Genomic DNA, 21024 nt, shown 5'->3' with positions numbered 1-21024 from the left:
GTGTAGTTTGCTAAGGCAATTTGAGTGTAAGTGACAAATACCAAGCCTTTAAAGTGGTATCTGCGCAGTTACCACTTTTTTCCTTAGTATTTTTGTAGATACGACTTTTATACCTTAGTAAAGCAGCATATTTAATAATGTAGCAGTTTTATTGTAACACAGAATATTAAAATTAGTTTACCGTTGAATAGTTGATACAATAAAAACTAGTACAACTTTGCATAATTGTTAAAGTAAATATTCAGCTTTTTCTATTTAAATGTTTATTTAAAATGCAATTCTAAAAATGAAATGCATGTAAAATATTCATATCTAATTCTTTCAGGCAAACAAACCGCATTTCATTCTACGGCCAGTAATATTTTTATTTAAGTATCGTCTGTTGTCAAAATTATCTTCATACTCGGTAAAAATGAATCTAGAAAATAAAACATTATAGAAAACACATTCTTTGAATAATAAAAAACAGAAAATTGTTATGGATTACAGTGTCCAGAGTTTTGAAAATGGTATCTTTCAGAAGACAGATTCTGTTAGATTTGTATTAACAAAATAAAGCGAAACAGCTAAGTCCAAAGAAAGCAGATGTTTTTAGTGTTATTTAATGATACTTTGAGCACGTTTTATTAAGCTATTTTTGTCGTATCTGTGCAGATACCCCTAAAAATGCCTAGTAATTGTCACTTACGGTGAAAATAGCTTAGTATATGAAAAGGTTTTGAAAAGAAAATTTGTCGTAACTACATTTATTAATTTTAAATTAAGATTTTTACAAAAATACTCTCTCACGGTTTTTAGATAAGTTATTTATGAAACAACTACTGCAAGTTGAGCATTTAATTATGTCATAAATCAAAGAAACGAGTTGTAAAACTTTAATCGTCAATTTCTCATTTTGAGCTCTACTGCAGATACCACATCTGTGCTTAGCACGGCAGTATAATGAATGCCCTCATATTCTGAGCAATTTTGTTTGGTTCCATAAGTATTTACAATTGAGATAGTCTATGGTATTTCTCATTATTATTGTAATATGTGTAGTAGTTCCTAAACTATGATTTTTTGAAACCAAGTTCATTATTTGTTCTCATGAGGTACATTTTGTTCAAGTTGCATATCTTTTCGATACCATGAAGAATTTTGGCTGTCATAAAAGCGAAAGTTTGTTATATCAATTGCATTTAATATTACAAGGTATAAAAACATAATTGGCTGTCCTTTCTATTCCTAAAAGGGTTGTATCATCTAATTATAGTTTGATTCTTTCTTTTTACTAGGAGCCCAGTAATTGAACTAACTCTGCTTTATCTGTAAGTTTTGCATCAGTAGCTGAGCTACAGAAAGACTAAAATTAGATGTTGTAATGTAATAGATAAACAAAGATTCTCCCTCTCACCACGGCAAAAGAAAAAGAACAAATTAATTAATAAAACCTTTGTTCCGTTTAAGAAATTACTTTTAATTTGTTTAGTTTCAGAAATTTAGTAAGTAGCAAATTGAAGTATGAGAAGTGAAATTTCCATGGAATTTAGAGATGAAAGTATGTTTCTTTAAAATCTAGGAGTTGAAAGAGGTGAGCTCTCAAAACACTTCACAGTGGACTTGCATTTGAATGATAGGAATCTATTTTTGCCTTGAATAGTTAATTGAAAACTAAATCAGCAAGTTAAATCCATTTCGATATTCTGGCTTTGATTATGTTTAGCAAATAAAACATACCTTGTTCATAAATTTTGCATTTAAAAACAAAATTGATGTTTCTAATTTCGATTTTTTTTTTCCAGCCTGCTGGGGAAGCAGCTCCCGTGCCACCGCCTCCAGTAGATGCTGAAGGCGAAGACAGGTTCCAACAGAATGCTGCTTTGGCAGCTGCCCACCAGGCCCTCTTCCAACCTATCAGTCCATCTGGCTTCCAGCCATACAAAAAGCCAAGATTTTTACCATTTAAGGTGAGTACTCACCTAGCATTCATTCAGATATTCTGCTGCGGAAAGGTAAAGCGCAATATCTGCCGAAATGCGTTTTTGAGATGCAGTAGACCCTCGTTTTATGCAGGGTTAAGTTCCACGGAAATGCCCTATAAATCGAAACCACGTCAGTTGAGACCTAACACTAGTGTTAAAATAGGGGTTTGATTCCGTAGATAACAAAATACTTCATTCCAGTGATTACTGATTGTGTAATAAGTTTAATGTGTACTTATATCGACTTTTATGCACAACATGCCTTAAAAAAACGTCGATTAATTTCGTGCTCTCACTAACAAATCAGAAAGATCATTTCTATTGTCTAGGAATGGCTCAACATTTTCAATGTGAACATTTTTGGTTGTGTGTCACCGACGTCGGTATCCTCGTTGGTTTTGGCCTCCTTTATCACTCCTAAAAGTTCTGCTTCCAGTGAGTTTAATAACTTTACTGCTGAAAAGAGCTCTGGAACCAATCTCGTAAAATATCCCCAGTGGCCCAAGCTCGATTATTATCACGCAAAAATGCAGTTGATTTTGTGTAATCTGCAATCTTTAGGAGTTTGGATTTTGGAAGAGGGGAAAATTTTATCTGTTTGCATTGCCTCATCTGCATAAAATCGAAACTCATCCACGTAGAATAAAAAAAGGGGTCTAATCTTAAACCATGTATAATCAAAACCGCGTACAACGAGGGTCTACTGTATTTGAAAAAAAGCTTTTTAGATTCAATTTAACAATAGGGGAATGTTGGAATTTGACCTTTTTTTTTCGTGCTCTATGTCCAGTGGAAACCAAATAAACAAGTTTGTACAGTAAAGTTAAAATACAATAGATGACAAAAATGCAAAAAAAAAAAAATTGCAGGTACCACGTTAAAGATTCCCGCTGCAGTATTGTGATCATTGATTATATGATGTTGTTGAATTAACACCCCTCTCCAAAGATCATTTTAAAATAATGATTATTTGTATTTGCAAATAAATATATGCACTTGAAAAACTTTAGCTCATTATTCTATTGTCACGTTTTTGAATAAAAGCTACAAGAGATAATTAAGATAACCAAGTGTTGTGTGAAGTAAATGCTAAATGAAGTAACTTCAATTGATTTCTGATAAAATAAGAATCAAGCCTAGTTATGAAAAATAGTGCCATTTCTTTTTCATTAACCAAAGAATAAATTTGATGAAATGAGAGTATGAATAATAACAATAAAAGTAAGTGAATAAACAAATTCAAAGTAAGTTAAAAGCAATTAAAATATTTAAATAATACACCTTTCTCTGAAAAATACATATTTTTTACTTTCAATAGTCTCAAATTTTGAGCAAAGTTTTTTTCTGTTTAATTTTTTTTTCGTGACAAAGGAGTAGCTGATATAACTGATGGTATTACGATGAGATGTTACTGTTATTTTCAAAAAGGGATGAACCTTGAATGGTCTATAAAAGGTTCTTATTTTAATAAATTAAAATTAATTTTAATGAACTTTCCATTAAGGTTAACTTGTAATGAAAATCATCCCATCTACAAAGCAAGATTAAATTGCAAGTTTTTGTGTAAAAGATTCTTATTTATTGTGAGGCTCTGAGAAGTTGAGCTCCGACTGAAAATGTTTACCTCTGTTTCGGTAAATAAGGAGGCGCTAAGTTGAGTTGAGAAACTTTCTTAGTAGTTTTTCAAAAATATTCCAACTAAAATCCGAGCCAGTGATACTTCTATTTTTCACTAAGCTCCCTAAAACAGGTAAACATAGTCAAGGTCACAGCTCAACTAACCAGAGCCACACTATATTTATTACTATTATTTGGCAAGGAATAGAACTAGAAGAATTATCTTTGCCTACTTCTCGCTTGGCTGAATTTTTTTATCTTCAGAACACCCGAAAAGATTCATTGTATCAAAAGTTATTGGCATCAACTTTAGCCACTTTTTGGCATAGCTCTATAGAAGTTGCGTTTTAAAGTTGCCAGTTTTTTTTTTATTTATTTATTTATTATTATTTTTTTTTATTATGATTGACTTTTGATTTTGATGAGATGTGGACATTTTGTCGATTGAATAAAAGTGGCCTAAAAATTTTTTGCTTACGATAAAGGCTGAAAAAACCTATTATATCTGGGAATTAATAGGTCATGTTTAAATAGTTATGCTGTATTAAAGGATTGGCAATGTAGGAATTTCTACGACCTGATGCATTGCCAACCTAGCATTGCAATGTTGTGATATATCTCTACATAGTATAAAATGAAGTCCCTAAAAAGTGTCTGTGTGTTTGAACTCGCAAATTTCGAGAACTACCTGGCCGATGACGCTGAAATTTTCAGTTTGTTCCTTTAAGTCCTAAAAAGGTTTGCAGACCAGTTCGAATAAAATTCGATGAAAAGTTCTTCTTTTATTCTAATTTGCGTCCAATTTTCACAAATTCTTAAATATGGGGGGGGGGGGATTACTTGTACATATCAATATTACATATCCTTAGAAAGGGTAGAATTTTTCGCGTACTATGCAATTTGTTTCATTGCTCTAACTTTATTATGGTGGGAGTTATTTGCGTTTTTAACTCGAATTTTTTTAGGCTTAGCTGAAATTTAGACACTCCTTTCTTCATTAAATAAATCAAAAAAAAAGTGAAGGAATTGTCCCACAGCTTTCTTTTTGATGCCATTGGAAAAAGCAACCTTTTTTACTCCAGATCTAACTCGACCTATGGTCGAAAAAATAAGCTTTTATCTCAAAAAGAAAAAAATCTACAAGCCTTTTTAAATAAAGTTTAAGAAATCTCGATTCAATTCAAATTGTGCACCATTTTCTTCTCCTTTTTAATTCCTTAAACTTATTTTATTTTGTGTTTCCATGGTTACGCATTTTAAATCCATCTTTCTGGATTTATTTCTTAAAAGTATTTTAATGTATGTCGTCATTGTTTGGAAGGGAAATCATGATGTTTTTTTTTAATTTATTTTTTAAGCCTGATTGTTGAATATACGTCACTTGACGTTTTTATTTTCAAGGTGGACCGGGCAAAGCCGGGCAACGCAGCTAATCACAATATAATTCAAGTAGATTTCCCCTTTAGCTTTACTTAGACTTGCTTACATTTTTTTTAAATAAAATATATACAAAATTTTATAGAACTGGCAAGAAATTGTCAAAAAAAAAAAAAAAAACACAGCATTAAAAGTGCAAGATAGCAATAAATATTGCAGACATGTGTTTTGGGATAACAATAACCTATTTTTCAATGCAAAGAGAGGTGAGCATATGGAGGCAAAGTAATGCAATCCATATACAAGCTCACATTGTCTTGATTTTAAAAAGAGTTTTCTTTAAAATCATCATGTCTTTGCAATTTTTGTTACTTTGTGATTTATTTTTTTTTTTTTTTTAAGCAAGGGCTTATATTGAAACTTTGTTCATAAATGTATGTTCATCAGTATATTTTCCGTTAAAAGCTAAAAAAACATCACATTTTTTAAATAGAAATAAAGGTCTTTGCTTATGATACTCCCGCCAGGGCTTGTTAGAAAAGTTTCCTATAGCTAACTTTTCATACTATTGTTATTAAACTAGATTGGCTTGACACTGTTAGTTCAACAATGGTGTGAAAAAATTTGAGATTAAAATGGGTATGCAAGAGGACCGGTGTCTATAATTTGGTGCTTGGATTTGTAGTTGGTGCAATATTGATCCATCAGTTCAGGGGAAAATTCTGAATCAGTTTACTGATGTGGGATGGATTGACGATGAATTTTTGCAATGCATCGATGCATTACCCAGCCCTACTGTATTGAGAGTTTGAGTTACCGTCATTCCTGTGGATAGAAGATGAAGATTTTGTTTAGTGATTAGCAAGCAAATTTGTGATCACTATTTTGAATGATTGAATTATTTCTATGCTTAGAACCTTTATCATTAGATTTAAAATGTAACTTTTTTCAGATAATTCTAATTATGTAAGGCATGCATGGAAGTCCACAAAGAAATTGAATCCCTTCTCTAGAAATTGTAATATGTTTCTCTGGATACTAAACATATTAAATTGTGTAAAAATGGATGTAAAAAAATATTTTAATTGCATCATTGTATAAAAATTCAATTAATTAGTTTAATAATATAATTAACTCTTTTGGGGTTTAAAAAAAATTTTTTTGGAAAAATATTTGTGGACACCTAAGTGTTTGAATTCTTTTTCTCATTCACAAACCATTCACTTTTTAGTAAAATAGGAAATAACAATGTCAAAAAGCATTTGTCGGATGTCTCTTCATCCATAAGCTCATTTCTTTTGCTTTGAAAAAGCCATTTCTTCTAACGCCAACGTTATTTCTTACTTTACTTTTTATTCTCAAAGTCATTTAACTCATTTCTTTTTTTGATTAACAAATGTGTTAAAACTTTTTAAATTCTTAAATGAGTTAATTTATGTGAGTAAGGTCTTTAATTAATTTGAGTCCATTTATAGTCCTTTATGGGTTTTTAAAAAAAATAAAGTTTTGTGTCTTTAATGTTTTTTTTAATTATTTTAACAACAGCTTTTCAACCTGTGGCTTGTCATCTTTAAGGGTGTTGTGTATTTCCTAAGTGCTTGCCAAGTGTTTAAATTGAGAAAAACTTTACGAAGTATTGTAGATTGATTATCTTTATTAGAAATTTTAAATTATTCTCCAAAATTTCAAATTTTTTAAGGAAGAAAAATGTGTCAAAAATTGAGTCTCTTGAAAATACCTTGAATCTTATAAAGAAATATTAAATGTTTTTAGTTTATTAATTTCTATTGTTAAAAATATTTTTGAGCAAAAAGGATCAAACAATTCTTGAAATTAGAAAATCTCAGCAGTACAAGGGAAATGTTTGTTTTTTGCGTGTGTTTTCTAAATTTTATTCATGTGCGACTACCTGGTTCTTGTTTTAAATACCCATGTGAAGCTTATATTTTATCATACTAATAATTAACATAATATTGTTATCCATGTTTTGCTTCTTTACAGTACTTATTTTGTTTACCAATTGTACTTGCTTTATTTACAGATTGTATGTTTGATTCTTTGCATTTGTGTCAGCTTAACATTGGGAAGTTTGATAATGATCACAGTTCCTGGTAAGACTAAAACACTTCATATACTCCTTAATTAAATGGTCTAAGTAACTTTTAGAAAACACAGCATGTTTAAACATGTGCAATTCTTAAGATCTCTTCAAAGATGCACTGGCATGTTTAAAGCTATAGCTGTATCGAAGTTCTGATTTTTCTAGATTGTGGAACTTCAACAGGGGATATTTTTTTTTTTTTTGGTTGGTTGTATTTGTTTTAATGGCGCAAGATCCTTTATACGCTATGCTGCGCCAACTGATTTTGTTTTAACGTCTTAAAATGGACAATTCATCAACATTGAAACTACACATTACAAATCTTCTATTTTCATTTTTCTTGAGATGAATATTTGGTTCAAGTTTGCTACGTAACTGACTGTGATAATCACTGATCAAACTACATACTTTGACACTGCCAACAATGATGCCAGATGATTGGCTGCCGAAAAAAATGTCAGATTGTGAGGTATTTGTCACGTTTTTTTCTGGTTTCGCTAATGTTCACGCTAAATTTCTTTTGCTTTTCAATCAATATGAATGAAAGTATACTTCGTTAGGCTGAAAAAAAAAAAAAAAAAAGCAGGAGACAATTTACAGTGGCGTGTAGTCGGCGGATGTTGCTTTTTATTATTATGGAATGTGCTGATCAATAATAAATAAATCATGTTTTTACTGAAAATAATTTTGTACTTTTGTTCAATAGTCTTTGCATTGCATACTTATGAGAATAAAAAAAGAATAATTGTTAACCAAAATTGGATGTTAAAAGATTGCTGTGCAATTATACAAAAACACCTGTTGGAGCATAACATGTGGCATCAAAAAAACTTAAAAGAAAATAAAAAATAACTCAACTGAAAGTATTGTCTTTTCAACAAGTGATTGCCAAACATAAACAATTTTGAACCTTTAAAATGAAAAAAAATGGATTTTTTTTTTTTTTTGGTGGTAAAAAAAAATTTTAAAAAATATATTTAAGGGAAAAGTTCCAGATTTTGGGACTCCTAAATTGGGGTCTCATACTGTACTTGTTTTTAACAGTAGCTGCCATTGTTGCATACACAGCACAGTGCTTTTTTGTGATTAATGCAATTTTGCTTTCTTAACTCTTATAAGATTTTTCTTTTTAAACTTAGCTTGTTTGGACTTATTATGGATTTAATATCTAACGCAAGAAATCCTTAGAAGCAACAACTGGTCCCATAGGCAGCTCGTGCGAGGGGACAACTGCCTCCTCACTTCTTAGAGCGAAGGGGCCTTGCCTCCTCACTTTTCAGGGTTAAAAATTATAGATTGACTGGAAAATGAATTTTATATGGTAGCTTGATTTATTCAACGAAAGTAAAAACTAAAAATTTTAAATAAATAGATTTTTTTCATCTTATTTCATGAGAATGGATCTTTGAAATGGAAGAGAAAAGTCTTTGGTTGCCATCTATCCCAAATTTTTATGCCCTATTTTCAACATTTTTAGAAGTTATTTAATCAATTGCATTAAAAGCCAGTACCCTAATTTCAGGTAGCTAAGTCGCCCTATCGTATACGCTGCACATACAATAATTTACTAACTAAAAACAAAAGTTCATCGGATATCCAGAAGAGCGTATCAAAACATGGCACCCCACTCCCTCTATACATATATCTCTCTATATATGTGTATGGATGTGATCATTTATTATAGTTAGAATGAAATTGTAACAAGCAACTGCACTTGTTGATGGATAGAAATTTAATTAACTTCGTTTAAAAAAAAAAAGATTGGAAAATGCTACGGTTACGCAAAAAACTAGTGTTGCCAGATGACATCTACATTTGGTTGGATGAGAAGTTTTCAAATCATTGTATTATACTTAGAAGTTCATCGAAAAATTGTTAAATTTTTATCAATTGATTCTTTTTTTTTAAATTTATCATCATTGAGACATTTTAAAACATTACTCAGACTATAGGGACTCTAACTCAGACAAGTTAGCGATTCCTCCATTTTTCAGCCTCGTGAAATGTATATTACCATCACGAATATGGAAACACTGGAAAGAACAACAGCAGCAAACAGCGGTAAAATCGGCGCAAATTAACGCAGATTTAAGGGTGTGAGAAACTAAATTTAATGAGAAACCCGTTTCATGGTGCAATTTGAGAGCTCTACTAGCGTTTATTAATGAATTTTAACATTGCCGCTCAATTGTGCGAACATGAGAAACACTAAGAAAGAAGGGTGGGGAGAAAATTTCTTCAGATACGCCGCCCTGGAAGGTGCGCCGCAGATGTTAAATTTCAACTTTAAAACACGGATAAGCCGCAGCTTATCTACACGAAATTACGGTAATAGCTGAATTTTACAAAAAGAAAAAAAAATCGGCTTCATGGCCACACCCCCTAACCGCCGCACATCTTTTGACCCCCCCCCCCCCCCCCCACTTTTTTGGTGCACCAGCCGCCTGTGACTGGTTCACTAAGCAGGAAGTTTTACTCGTTCGTAACCAAAATAACCAATCCACTTAACTTGAAGTGTAGTTTAACATGAAATATGGTTCTGCATGAATGTATAACCATTTTATTTACAATTTATTAATTGTACTTCACATAATCTTCATAATATTTTTAATCGACTGAAATTTAAAATTTATATCCAAATAGTGCACCTAAATTTAACTAAGCAAAACTACTCTAACTGTAAAAATGAAGTTTTTAAACGTAAATAATATATAATTTCCTTATTGGGGGTTTGTTCACCGGTCCCAGGGACTACTGAATTCTATTTCATGATGGTCCGAAGCAGTTTTCGCTGTTCTCGGACCAGCTGACCACTATTGATTTCGAATGCTGATACGAGTTGTGGCTGTTTAAAGTCTAAAGTTGCAGTCAAAATTGATTAACGAATAAGCATACCACGTAATATGAGATGACTAAATTCTTACAAAGCAAATGTAAAATTTCTCCTTGTAAATGCTCTGTTAGCATAATTAAACCCTAACAAAATGTTGCTCTTTGTCAATCACAGTTATTATTGTTAAACAAATTTAAATGAATAAAATTAAAAACAATTTAATTTTTGCATAAATAATTCTTATTTTTCTTACTTTAAAGTTCGGAAGACAAGGTTAGATTGTTTTATGGTTGCTTCAAAATGTTTTTACCCTAAGTATGTTTTCATATTCTGTTGCATAAAAATACATCCACTAAAATCAAGTATTAAGACTTAATTTCAGATATTTTCTGTTATTTGTTAAATCAACCATGATTAAAGTTTAGTACTATTTGACTTTTATTTTTTCAGCATTCGTGGGCCGTAAAATAATGGCCCTTTGGCTGGGAAACACCAGGGTACATGAGTTGTACACCATTGGTTGTGGAATGTATGTATGGTGGATAGTTCTGCGCATATGCACACTTTTATGGAGCTGGATTCCAAAAGGATGGAGCACAATATCTGCTAAATTATCTGAATGGCTTACTATTGTAAGTTTTTTCCTTCTGATTTTAATGAAAGTCTGAATATATTTTTTTTTAACTTGACAATAAATATACAAATAAAAAAATATTGGTGCTAGATTTTCTTTTCCATTAATGGTTATTCCTGAATTAGGTCCTTTTAATCTTTTTGTATATTTTTTTAATTTCAAGATTTCTTACACATCTGATGTGTATATTATTATAGGTTATTATTTAGCAATGTAATTTTCCCCATTAAATCAATTTAATAAAATAAAATCAAAAATTTGATTAAAAATATTTAAGAACTTTGAATTATATCTCTTTTATTTATCTATACTTAGCAACCAAAATATTTTTATGTTCATAATAGTATGCTTTACAACTTTGGAAATGGCTTCAGCTATTAAAAATTTTGTGTTTGGGGTTCACAGGAATTCATTTGTATAAGTTTTGTTATGCATTTCATTTGCAATTTTGATGTATATCTGTTGTGTAGAATTTTTTATTAAAGAAAAAAAAAACCTGAAGTTCATCTTTTTACTAGTGAAATCAATAATTTGGTTTGATCTATTCTTTTTGTTGTAGGCTCGCATTTTAATGATACTTGATTCTAGTTTTGTTTTTACAGTTGTTTAAAAATAAAACTGAAAATCCTGCTGTGGGTATTCTAATGTTCCGGTACATTAAAACTTTGCTTGAGTAAAATCTGATACAATGATTTATTTAACTATTTGGTCCACATAATTTTGTGTATGTACGGTAAATCCTTTTTCACTTAAACAATATTCTTTGCAGTTTTGTACCTTTTGTAAAAAAATTGTTTTCTGGTGAACTATTATTTCCTATCCCTTTCTAACAATGATTCAATTTCAAACATTGTTAGGTAAAAAAAAATCTTCTCTCTCCCCCCCCCCCCCCCCCTCTTTCCATGTGAATTTCTCTTTCGTGGCAAGTCTATAATTTGGAACTCCTCGTGTGCAACCAAGGATATTCAATGCTCCCTGCAGTTTTCACCCGTTATGGTTTGATCTGTTTTTAAAATTTATTTGTGTCATAAATATATCAAATCAACCAGCAACTACAAGCATGTACTGATGACCCAAAGTATGACACCCATATACTACAGTTGTGCCCTTATTGAAGATCAGATTTCTGATGAGTGAAACTAGAACATATGGGTCGTGATGGGACGATTGATGCATGCTTTTCATTCTGCTTTTGCACTGATGTGGAGCGGTAATTTAAAACTTATGAGCCATCTCCCTTTTAAATTAAAAGTACATTGCAATCTGAGCAATATAATACATCCTTTTTTTGTGATAATTGCATTTGACCAGTTGCTTCCGTCACTGGTTTCTGATCTGTAGGGGACACCTCTCTGGGGGGCACTTTTATAGTAATTTATTTTTTAAAGTAATTTATTTTCCAATTTAGCAACCAGAACTAGACATTATAAAAAATTCAGAAATGTCAAAATTTTCAGAGCACTATTATTTGTTTTACACTATATATCTGTTTGCGAAACATTATATAGCACGGGCTGTAAATTTTAGTTTATGTACTTATTATTTCGATATCAGTGAATTGTTTTACCTAAACAAGCCATACTTGTTTAATGAAATTATTATAAAGTGTTTATGAAATCTCAAAATACTTCGACGTAAATAATGTAAGTGATATTCATGTCAAAGTGTTCCTTCCGTTAAAGTTATTGTTGACATTATTAATCAAAATCGTAAGAAAAACGTGAGTTAAGTTGTTAGATTTGCATCAATTTCCACTTACCTGCTCTCAAAACAACAAAAGATGTTTAATATTCTTCCCTTAAACTTTTCTGATAATTTCAATGGTATACTCAACATCATGACCCGCCCCCTCCCCCCAATGGGCATGCCTCTTTTAACTATTATCATTCGAATAAATCGATGGAATATTTACTTGTCAAGATGTCTGATGGCGTTTCTCTGTTGCAGATCTTAATATGCAGATGGTGTAACTAGGGGTTCCCTTCCCTCCCCCAACTGTGATAGCACCCCTCAATTTTACTAAGCCCCCCTTTTCCCCCGAGAATAGTGACCCACTAATAAAAAGACTTAAATTCTTCTAAAGTAATTTCTCCAAAAGTTTCTGCAGTATCATCTTCCTCATGACCCACTCCTCCTACCTTCGCACCCACATATGAACATCTTTGCTGTCGCTATTATTAGTAGAATAAATTGCTGAAGTATTTACTCACTAAGAGGGCCCGATAGCTTTTTTCTGTTGCGGATACTAAGGAATAGGCAAAATTACTTTTTTATATGCTTTGCCCCCCCCCCCCCCTCCCCATCATAAAATGTTGAATTTATCGCACCCACATATGGACATCCTTGCTGTCGCTATTATTAGTAGACTAAATTGCTGAAGTATTTACTCACCAAGAGGGCCGATAGCTTTTTTCTGTTGCAGATACTAAGGAATAGGCATTGCATTTATATGCCTTGCCCTCCCCCCCCCCCTCCATAAAATGATGAATTTATCGACCTAAATATATTGATTTATCTAAAATAACGATATTTGAAGAGCGATATATCGCAGTATTAAAATTCTGATATCGCCCAGCCTTAGTACACATATACTAAGTACAGTAGACTCCCGATTATCCGGGAATCAATCAACAAACACGAACATGTATTTTCGCAGTAAAAAGCGAATACCAGTGGCTGTTTTTTTTTTTTTTTTCAAAAATTGTAAATTTACACTCAGTTGTTTTTGCTTGATTGATTGATTTGATTTAATTTTATTATTAATATTATTATTCTTTTTTTATGTGCGTTCTTCATCGTACATACACTTGTTTGTTATTGATGTTAAGTTCGGTTGTGCAAAAATACAAAACATTTGTACTGTACTCTATACATATTTTCACTGTTTGCAGAAAGTGTTATGCATCAATACAGTTAAGAATTTGAGATAGGACAATTTTTACCTGATTTGTCCCCCATTTTAGTCTTTTTGCGGTTATCCGCGTTTTTTATTATCCGCGGCACTTGTGCCACCCGATTCCGCGCATAATCGGGAGTTTACAGTATAACAAATCAGTGACAGAAAATAAGAATCTGCTATCAGCAACACCATTGCTATGGCATTCAGATTTGAGCTCCCACACTTATAACATTGATATCTATTCAATGGCTCTATGGTTAGAGGAAAATTTGCCCTTAAAAGCAAGACCAACCATTTTTAAAAATATTGTATTAATATTTCACTAATTATTGCATTTGAAACATATTTTTTCTGTAATTATGTATTAGTTGTTAAACGAAGTTACATTATCAGTACTCATATTAATATGTAACAGAAAATTAACAAGGTAGCATGATGAAGTTGTATTGTTATGAAAATTGAAGGGGTACAGAACAACTTCTTTCTGAAAAATGCACATGTATAAAAATTTGGAAGCCACAGACTTAAGTGTTGTAATATGAAGGTTTTACTGTGCTGGAAACTTCAGAGCACTTCATTTCACTAGTGTTTTAAGAATATTTCATGTTTCAGGGTGCCTCTTGCTTACATTTTTATTATGTTGATTCTAGATAATTGCTGCAGAAGTTTGCTGTTAATTTTACCTTTTGTGTTTTGTTTTCAGGGTGTGAAAGTGATCTGTTCCATGAGTGTGCTTTTGGGTGTAATTCCTGTATTGATGGGCTTAATGCTAGATCTTATCATCACAGTTCCAGCCAGAGTGTCACTGAACCAGACTCCTCTCATTTCAGTTTGGCAGGTATGTTTAAAGGTTTACAAATGAAACAATAAGCAGATTTGCCAATCATTATTTATTTACCCTTATCTCGACAAAATGCCCCATTTTTTTAACCTTTGGACCTTACACTTGGTTGATTAAAATGAAAAACCAGCGTAAATAAAGAAAAAATTATCAAGAAGATACAGCAATATTTCAAGGCTAAAATGGAGCCTCTTCGTCAGTGCAAAAAACTCAACACACCACCAGAAAGTCGCTAGAGAACTGAAACTGACCCACGTCGACACCAATATTTATACCAAATGGGTCAACCAATAGGAATTCACGATACAAGACGACAAACAACCAATCAGTGAACAACATGTCATCTCCATGGACTTGCAGCCAGGGGGAGAGACAACCAACCAGAAGCTAGGAAGCAAAAGGAGTGGGAGATAAATATTTGGTCATTTGGTATAAATACCGGTGTCCACGTAATTGACAACAGTTCTCTCGCAACTTTCTGATTGTGTGTTGAGCTTTTTAGAGTGATGAAAAGGCTCCATTGTAGCCTTGAAATAGCTATTTGCTGTGTCTTCTTGATAATTTGTGCTTTATTTACGTTGGTTTTTCACTTTAATCCTACTGTAGCACAAAGCTTATTTGATCTTTTTTCATTTATCTTGCACTTTGTTATTAAAAAAAAAAAAAACTGTATACATTTCATCTGCAAAAGAATATTTTTCTGCTGAGAATTGAGTTATTCTGAGCATTAAAATTGCTTAAATGTACAGTACAACCCTCGGACCAGCACTGACCTTGGACATAGCTGGAAGTTATAGGCCACCTCTCTCCCTAAAAAAACGTTTCATGCTGTTTTTGGTCAGAAGAGAGCAGAAAAAGAGGTTATGTGGCTCTGCTTCAGAAGTTTTTTGAAATTTGTCTTAAAGTTGTAATTTTAAATTATCTTTGACATTTGGCAAGAGAGTATCAGTCAGCAGTTCAGTTCTAGGGAGGGGTAGTTGCCCCTTCTTGCCCCCTCCCCCCTTTGGCTACGCTGGTACGCAGGACCCCCTAACTTATTGATAGTTTGTCATGAAACTGTACTTAATTGTTTTATCTCTTAATCAGAGTTAACTTTTTAAACCGCTACCTTTTTGCAATGCAAAGCAACCATGCAAAGGCTGCAGTAGCTATTATTCAAGATATTGCTGCAGTCAATTTTATTTACTGAAAGACTATTCAGGATAAATTCTACCTATAGGTGTTTGAATTTTGACATGTCTTTTGAACAGTCTGTCTTTAATGTCAAAAATAATCATCGCTTAAATTAGTTGAATATTGGCAGATATCCTTTCAATTTTGAAAAATTTTCATAATATGTGTAATATGTAATCTTTTTGATTTTTGTAGGATTGGGCTATTGGTGTTTTGCTTACAAAAACAATATGTGCAGTTGCTCTAGTTGGCCCTAATTGGTGGATGAAAAGAACCATTGAACAGGTAGGTGATGTGAAGTGTTCATACTGTTTTTAGAAATCTGTTGCATGCAAAGGAAATAGATTTATGCTTGAAGTTTAAAGTGACTTTAAAATATCAGAGTGTAATCTTTAGTTTCAATTCTAAGCTTTTTTCCACTGTAAATGTTTATATATTGATCCTTGGAAGGCATATAAAAGAAATTCCACTGCTCTACATAAAACTGTTGTCCACACTCATAAAAAAGATTATGTGCAATCATCAAGTATAATTTAAAGTAATGAATGCTGTAAGCAAAAATTGCCAAACATCATTCAGTGCTGATATTGCAGAACTGATTGATCTAAGATATTTTCTTATAATGATCATAAATTATGGATATCATTAGAGATCACGAAAAGAACCCTGTTTTTCCTTGTAATGGCTTTGAAAATTTTAATATATAGCATAAATTTTGTAAAGAAAGGAAAATGTTCCTTGTTTAAAATGTAACATTGCAAAATATTCTTCCATGGTTGTCTTGTTTTGCTGTCTAGTCAACAGTAATGCCTTCTTGAGAGGCATCATTGGATTTTATGTCTGAAGTTACTATGTTGCAGTGATGTGCCGAATATCTGAATGGAAATAATGATCTCTATCCATATCCGTTTTACATTTGCGGATCTTAAATGGATCTTTTACTCTTAAATTTTACTATACACTTGAAATTCTACATATGCGTAACTCCAAAATGCTATTAAATTAGTTTTTATTTCTTTTAAAAAATACAAGGCATCATATCAGCAACTATGTAGTTATTTTTTTTATTGATTTGGTTCATCATTATGTCTCGTTTTGACTTTTTTAGGTATTCTTCGCAAAAAGTGAGCTTAAATTCTCTGTTCACCGTTTGAATGGATGTTCCTCCTTGCTGCGTAATTTTGTTGGTAGGAATTTGTCAGTGCTGCAATTATACCAAAATAAATTTAAATTACAAAAATAAAATTATCCAAAAAGTCATTTCTAACTATTCTAATCTGCTACATCTACTTTACAAACAAGAAAAAAAAAATTCATATTTTATTTCAGCATGCATAAAGCGCTGATCCCCCACTGTTCCAATCCTCCAGCTGCTCTATTCTTACCCACTCTCTCCTACTCTTCTTGGAATTTCTTTTACGTTTGTGGTAAAAATGTGGTTAATTCTTTCGAGTTTGTTAGAAAACATGAACCACCAACTTAAATTTAAAAAAAAAACAAATGAGGAAAAAAATTTAGGCCGATCGTATTTTAAGTGTTTCCGCAAAACTGCAGGACGTCTCAATGTTTGGTGCCTACGTGGAACACAGAGAAAAGGTTTGACTTACCCCCATGTAGTGGAGACACAATAAGCACAACTCATTTCGCGTCACATGTGAAAATTTATTCCGATGATCATCACTTACACGACGAATATCAAGATCCTAGGGAGCTCCCGCGGCGTAATCAAAACATGGAAGGGAATATAAAAGATTACAATATGAAAAATTTAGGTAAGTTAAGTTCACAGTCCAGCCTATTGCAGGGAATTACGTTGTCACAGCAGAGGGATGTGCATCGTACATGGGGAGGCTTAAAAAAAGGGCGCGGTCCGTTGTTGCAGCGAAAGAACTCATCGTAGAGACATCAGCGAGGAATATGATGTAAACCACATGGAACGGCCGCTATACCACGGCGATGACGGAGAAATCATCATTACACAGGACGAAAATGGCGCAGCAGAAATCAGAACTAAATTCATGTCGACCGCGCGTACCGCTTTCACTATCCTGGTCTCACCAGCTACAGGTGCATCACCAGTCTTCTCTGATCATATGCAATGATCATCGTGTAAAAAAGAACAGGATTTCATCCGTGCATGATCGGAGCTACTTCCACGTGGACGCGAACATTTTTCAATCTTTTTTTTTTAGAAAATCTAGATTAAATATAGGATCACATTCGTAACTAAACTATCATTTTTTTAGAGATACAGGGCTCTAAGGCTCCTGTGCAATTATTTTACAATTTACATCCTTTTTTATGCCGATGCATCAAGATTTTCCATTGCAGTCGTCGCCATTGCATACGACCCATTCACAGGTCAAGCGTCCGCGCTCCTAACCAACGCTCTGTCACATATCACGGCTAGCACACGACTCTCCACGAAAAATTTTATGAGACATCCAACTAAAAACCCACGCGGTCGCGTGAAAAAAGATATCCATACGCGGCGTCACCCAGCGCAGCGAATGGGAACGCGGGAAAATGACATCACCGAACAAGACCACGCCTACGGCCAATGAGCGAAAAAGGCGGGAGACAACACATCGCGGGAGGAAGAAGGGAAAACATGGCCGCCGAAAACTCGGAAACGACGCCATTAAATAAAAAATCAGAACACATGAAATAAAAACGCGAATCAATGAAAATATATGTGATTACTATATCACGTTTAAATCAATTGTGTTCTTGTATAAATACACTTTAATTTTTTTACTGTTCCATATCTCAGAGTATACTGTTTCAGCTTTTGAGTGCAATGAAAATTCCTCAACACTTCATTGTCTTATCTGCTTAACTATAAAAAAATCAACAATGTTTATATTTTACAAATTTGCTGCATATGTAGATTTCTGAAACTTAACTTATAATAGGATAATTATATAATAATATTAAATCATCATGTAAAAGTCTCTAACTTTCTAAACATTGCCCTTGTCTAAATGAAGTCCCCCCCCCCCTAAAAAGTATTTTTTATTTCAAGTTCTTTTAAATACAGTACCCGTTTTCTAATCTTGAGTGCTTTTTGCTTATAAAGTGTTTTTTTTTTTGCCTAAATGATAAATCTGTGTACAATATTTAACCATAGTGATTGATTTCTTTTTAGGTATACTTGGGTGGTATACGCAACATCAACTTGAAATTAATATTCATCGACCTTGCTTTACCTGTAATAATATTCTTGGGTTTATCCCTTTCAATTCCTTACATAATTTCCTGGAGCATTGTCCCGATGTTCAGTAAGTAATCATAATTATTTAATGCTACTATTTGATTTTATGTTTTTTTTTAAAGTTCTATTCTGTACATTTTCGTTAATGTTATTCAAGTGTGTAAAATTAAATAACTGTTACTTATGTTGTGCACATAAAGCAATTTGTTTCATTCTTCAGAATTTTATGATATATGTAATATGAACTTTTGCCTCCGAGGACAGCAGATCAAAATCATTCAAACTCTTTCTTGCTATCCATGAAAATTCTTGAATTTTGGAGTGGTTAAAATCCTTTAGGAAAAAAACTAGGATGTGAATCTTAAAGATTGGTGTATTGAACCTATCCATAAGAACATTGGTTAATGCTGCAGTAAGCAATTCCTCGGTCTCGGGCCAATTTTCAGACAGCATTCTTAACCTGCATTTTGTCGAAGAAAAAATATGTTTTCTGGGGAAAAAAAGAAAACTAGGCTGGGCTGAACTTCTTAGTTAAAAGATACAATATTTTTCAAAGCTTTGTATACTCACCGGAAATGCCCCAATTTTTAATTAGAATGTAAAATATTCTTTTCACCTTTTGTTCTGGAAAAATGTCCTCAAACGTTGCTGTAGATTTGCAGATAAAATTTAGTATGAATTTCATACACATTTGTAAAGCAGGAAAGCATTAAAATTAAATAATTTGCTTTGAAAATGATAATATAAGGGCATCCTCAATGGAAGCAAATAAACGAATATATTTTGAACGGGATCCCAAAAAGTCGATCTTGGTGTTCGCGAAACTTGGAAAGTAGGTCAACAGTTAGTTTAGGTTGCCTATTGTTGGATTAAAGCATTCTAAAATGGCAAAACTCTTAAATTATTGCACAAACTCTACGACAGTTTTTCTCATTGACAATATTTGAAATATATTTTTATAATATGTAATAAACTTAGATTTTGAGATATAGTCATTGTGTAAGGATTTAACAATCAGCATAAACAAATTACACTGCCTACATGCTGCTTTCCATTAATCTAATCCAGTAGTATCCAGATTTATCGACTCACAAAACCATTAGAACTACAAGGGTTTTTTTTGGGGGGGGAGCTCATCTCATGGGGGGGGCATAGTTTATACTTTAAAATATTTAAAGTAGAACAATATTGTAGTGGAACTTTATGTAAAGATAATAAATTACTTAGGTTTTTTTGTAATTTGAGTTTTAAACACAAAATTTATGTAAAGGAATAACTGGTGCTCTTTGTGTCAGCCTAACATTTATGAAGAAAATATGATCTCAGCAGCGTGCCTTTTTTAACACTATCTGCTGATTCTTCTTTATGTTTCATAGTTAATAAACACAAGTCAACATTTGCAAATGTTTATTTTTTTCTGTCTTTCTTTTCACAAATCTACTGGAAACTTCTTGCATGCTGCAGGATAAGTTCTTTTTAAATTACAGTTATTGCTAAAAGTTAACCATACTGTGTACTTTATTAGTCTTCTATTTTATTTGAGCTGTGCACTCACACAAAATTGTTATCAAAAGTTATTCAAGAACTATCCACAAAAGTTTTGAAATATTTCAGCCATCAAATTAGAATTGATAATAATAAAAATCACTAGTTGAATTTCAGCCAATTTATTAGTGAGTACACTTCTCATACATACAGGTGGAGAAATTTGATGTAGTTTGAGACTTAAGTTTGGCTAAAAAATATAAAACCTACAGGAAGGGACATGGGTTAATTGATTTTCTTCTGGTTTATTACTGTATGTTTTTAAATAATTGAGTCATTTCTGAGCTACTGTAAGTGACAATCCTTTCTGTGCATTCAGATTTAAAACTTTTCACTAAGGAACCAATTCCTTGGAAAAGTTTGCTGTTTCGGATTTCAAAATATATTCAAGTGTCAAATTCTCTTTCAGCATCCAGTTTTGAGTTACAAAATGCAATATATCGAAGAATATATCCTGCTATGTTGACTCTATTCATCATTTCAATGGTCATCAGCTTTCAAATTCGTCAATTCTTCCGACTATATGAACACATAAAAAATGATAAGTAAGTGTGTCTAATTTAATTTTAGTTTTCCTTAGTTTTAGTTCACTAAGTTTTAGTTATTTCTATTACTTTGGAAAGGCATAAAGTTAAAATGACGCTTTTTTTCTATTTTGGATTTTTTTTCTGAACTTTTTATTTTGTTGAAAGAGTATTCTAAGGTGGGAAGATGTGTGGATTAAAAAATCATTCAATACATCTATAATTCTATAGTTATTAAACTAAAGCAAAATCTTGCCCCATGATTTTTTTTTTTTTAATTATAAAAGAAATTCAAAATGGCC

General features: G+C 32.3%; 1 protein-coding gene across 2 annotated transcripts in view; it reads left to right on the top strand.

Annotated features, from left to right (window-relative positions):
- The window catches only part of LOC129229295 (E3 ubiquitin-protein ligase MARCHF6-like), a 99996-nt gene that overhangs the window by 70579 nt on the left and 8393 nt on the right, over positions 1-21024 (top strand). For both annotated transcript variants that reach the window (XM_054863572.1, XM_054863571.1), the window contains 7 exons: positions 1785-1949; positions 7000-7069; positions 10343-10524; positions 14129-14263; positions 15635-15724; positions 18588-18720; positions 20608-20743. In XM_054863572.1, the coding sequence (XP_054719547.1) occupies positions 1785-1949; positions 7000-7069; positions 10343-10524; positions 14129-14263; positions 15635-15724; positions 18588-18720; positions 20608-20743 (911 nt within the window). The remainder of the gene's footprint in view (positions 1-1784; positions 1950-6999; positions 7070-10342; positions 10525-14128; positions 14264-15634; positions 15725-18587; positions 18721-20607; positions 20744-21024) is intronic.

Source organism: Uloborus diversus, chromosome 9 (genome assembly GCF_026930045.1).
Source record: "Uloborus diversus isolate 005 chromosome 9, Udiv.v.3.1, whole genome shotgun sequence".
Lineage (NCBI taxonomy): Eukaryota > Metazoa > Arthropoda > Arachnida > Araneae > Uloboridae > Uloborus > Uloborus diversus.
Note: the sequence above shows the minus strand (reverse complement) of the source record. Positions and strands in the feature narration are given on the sequence as shown.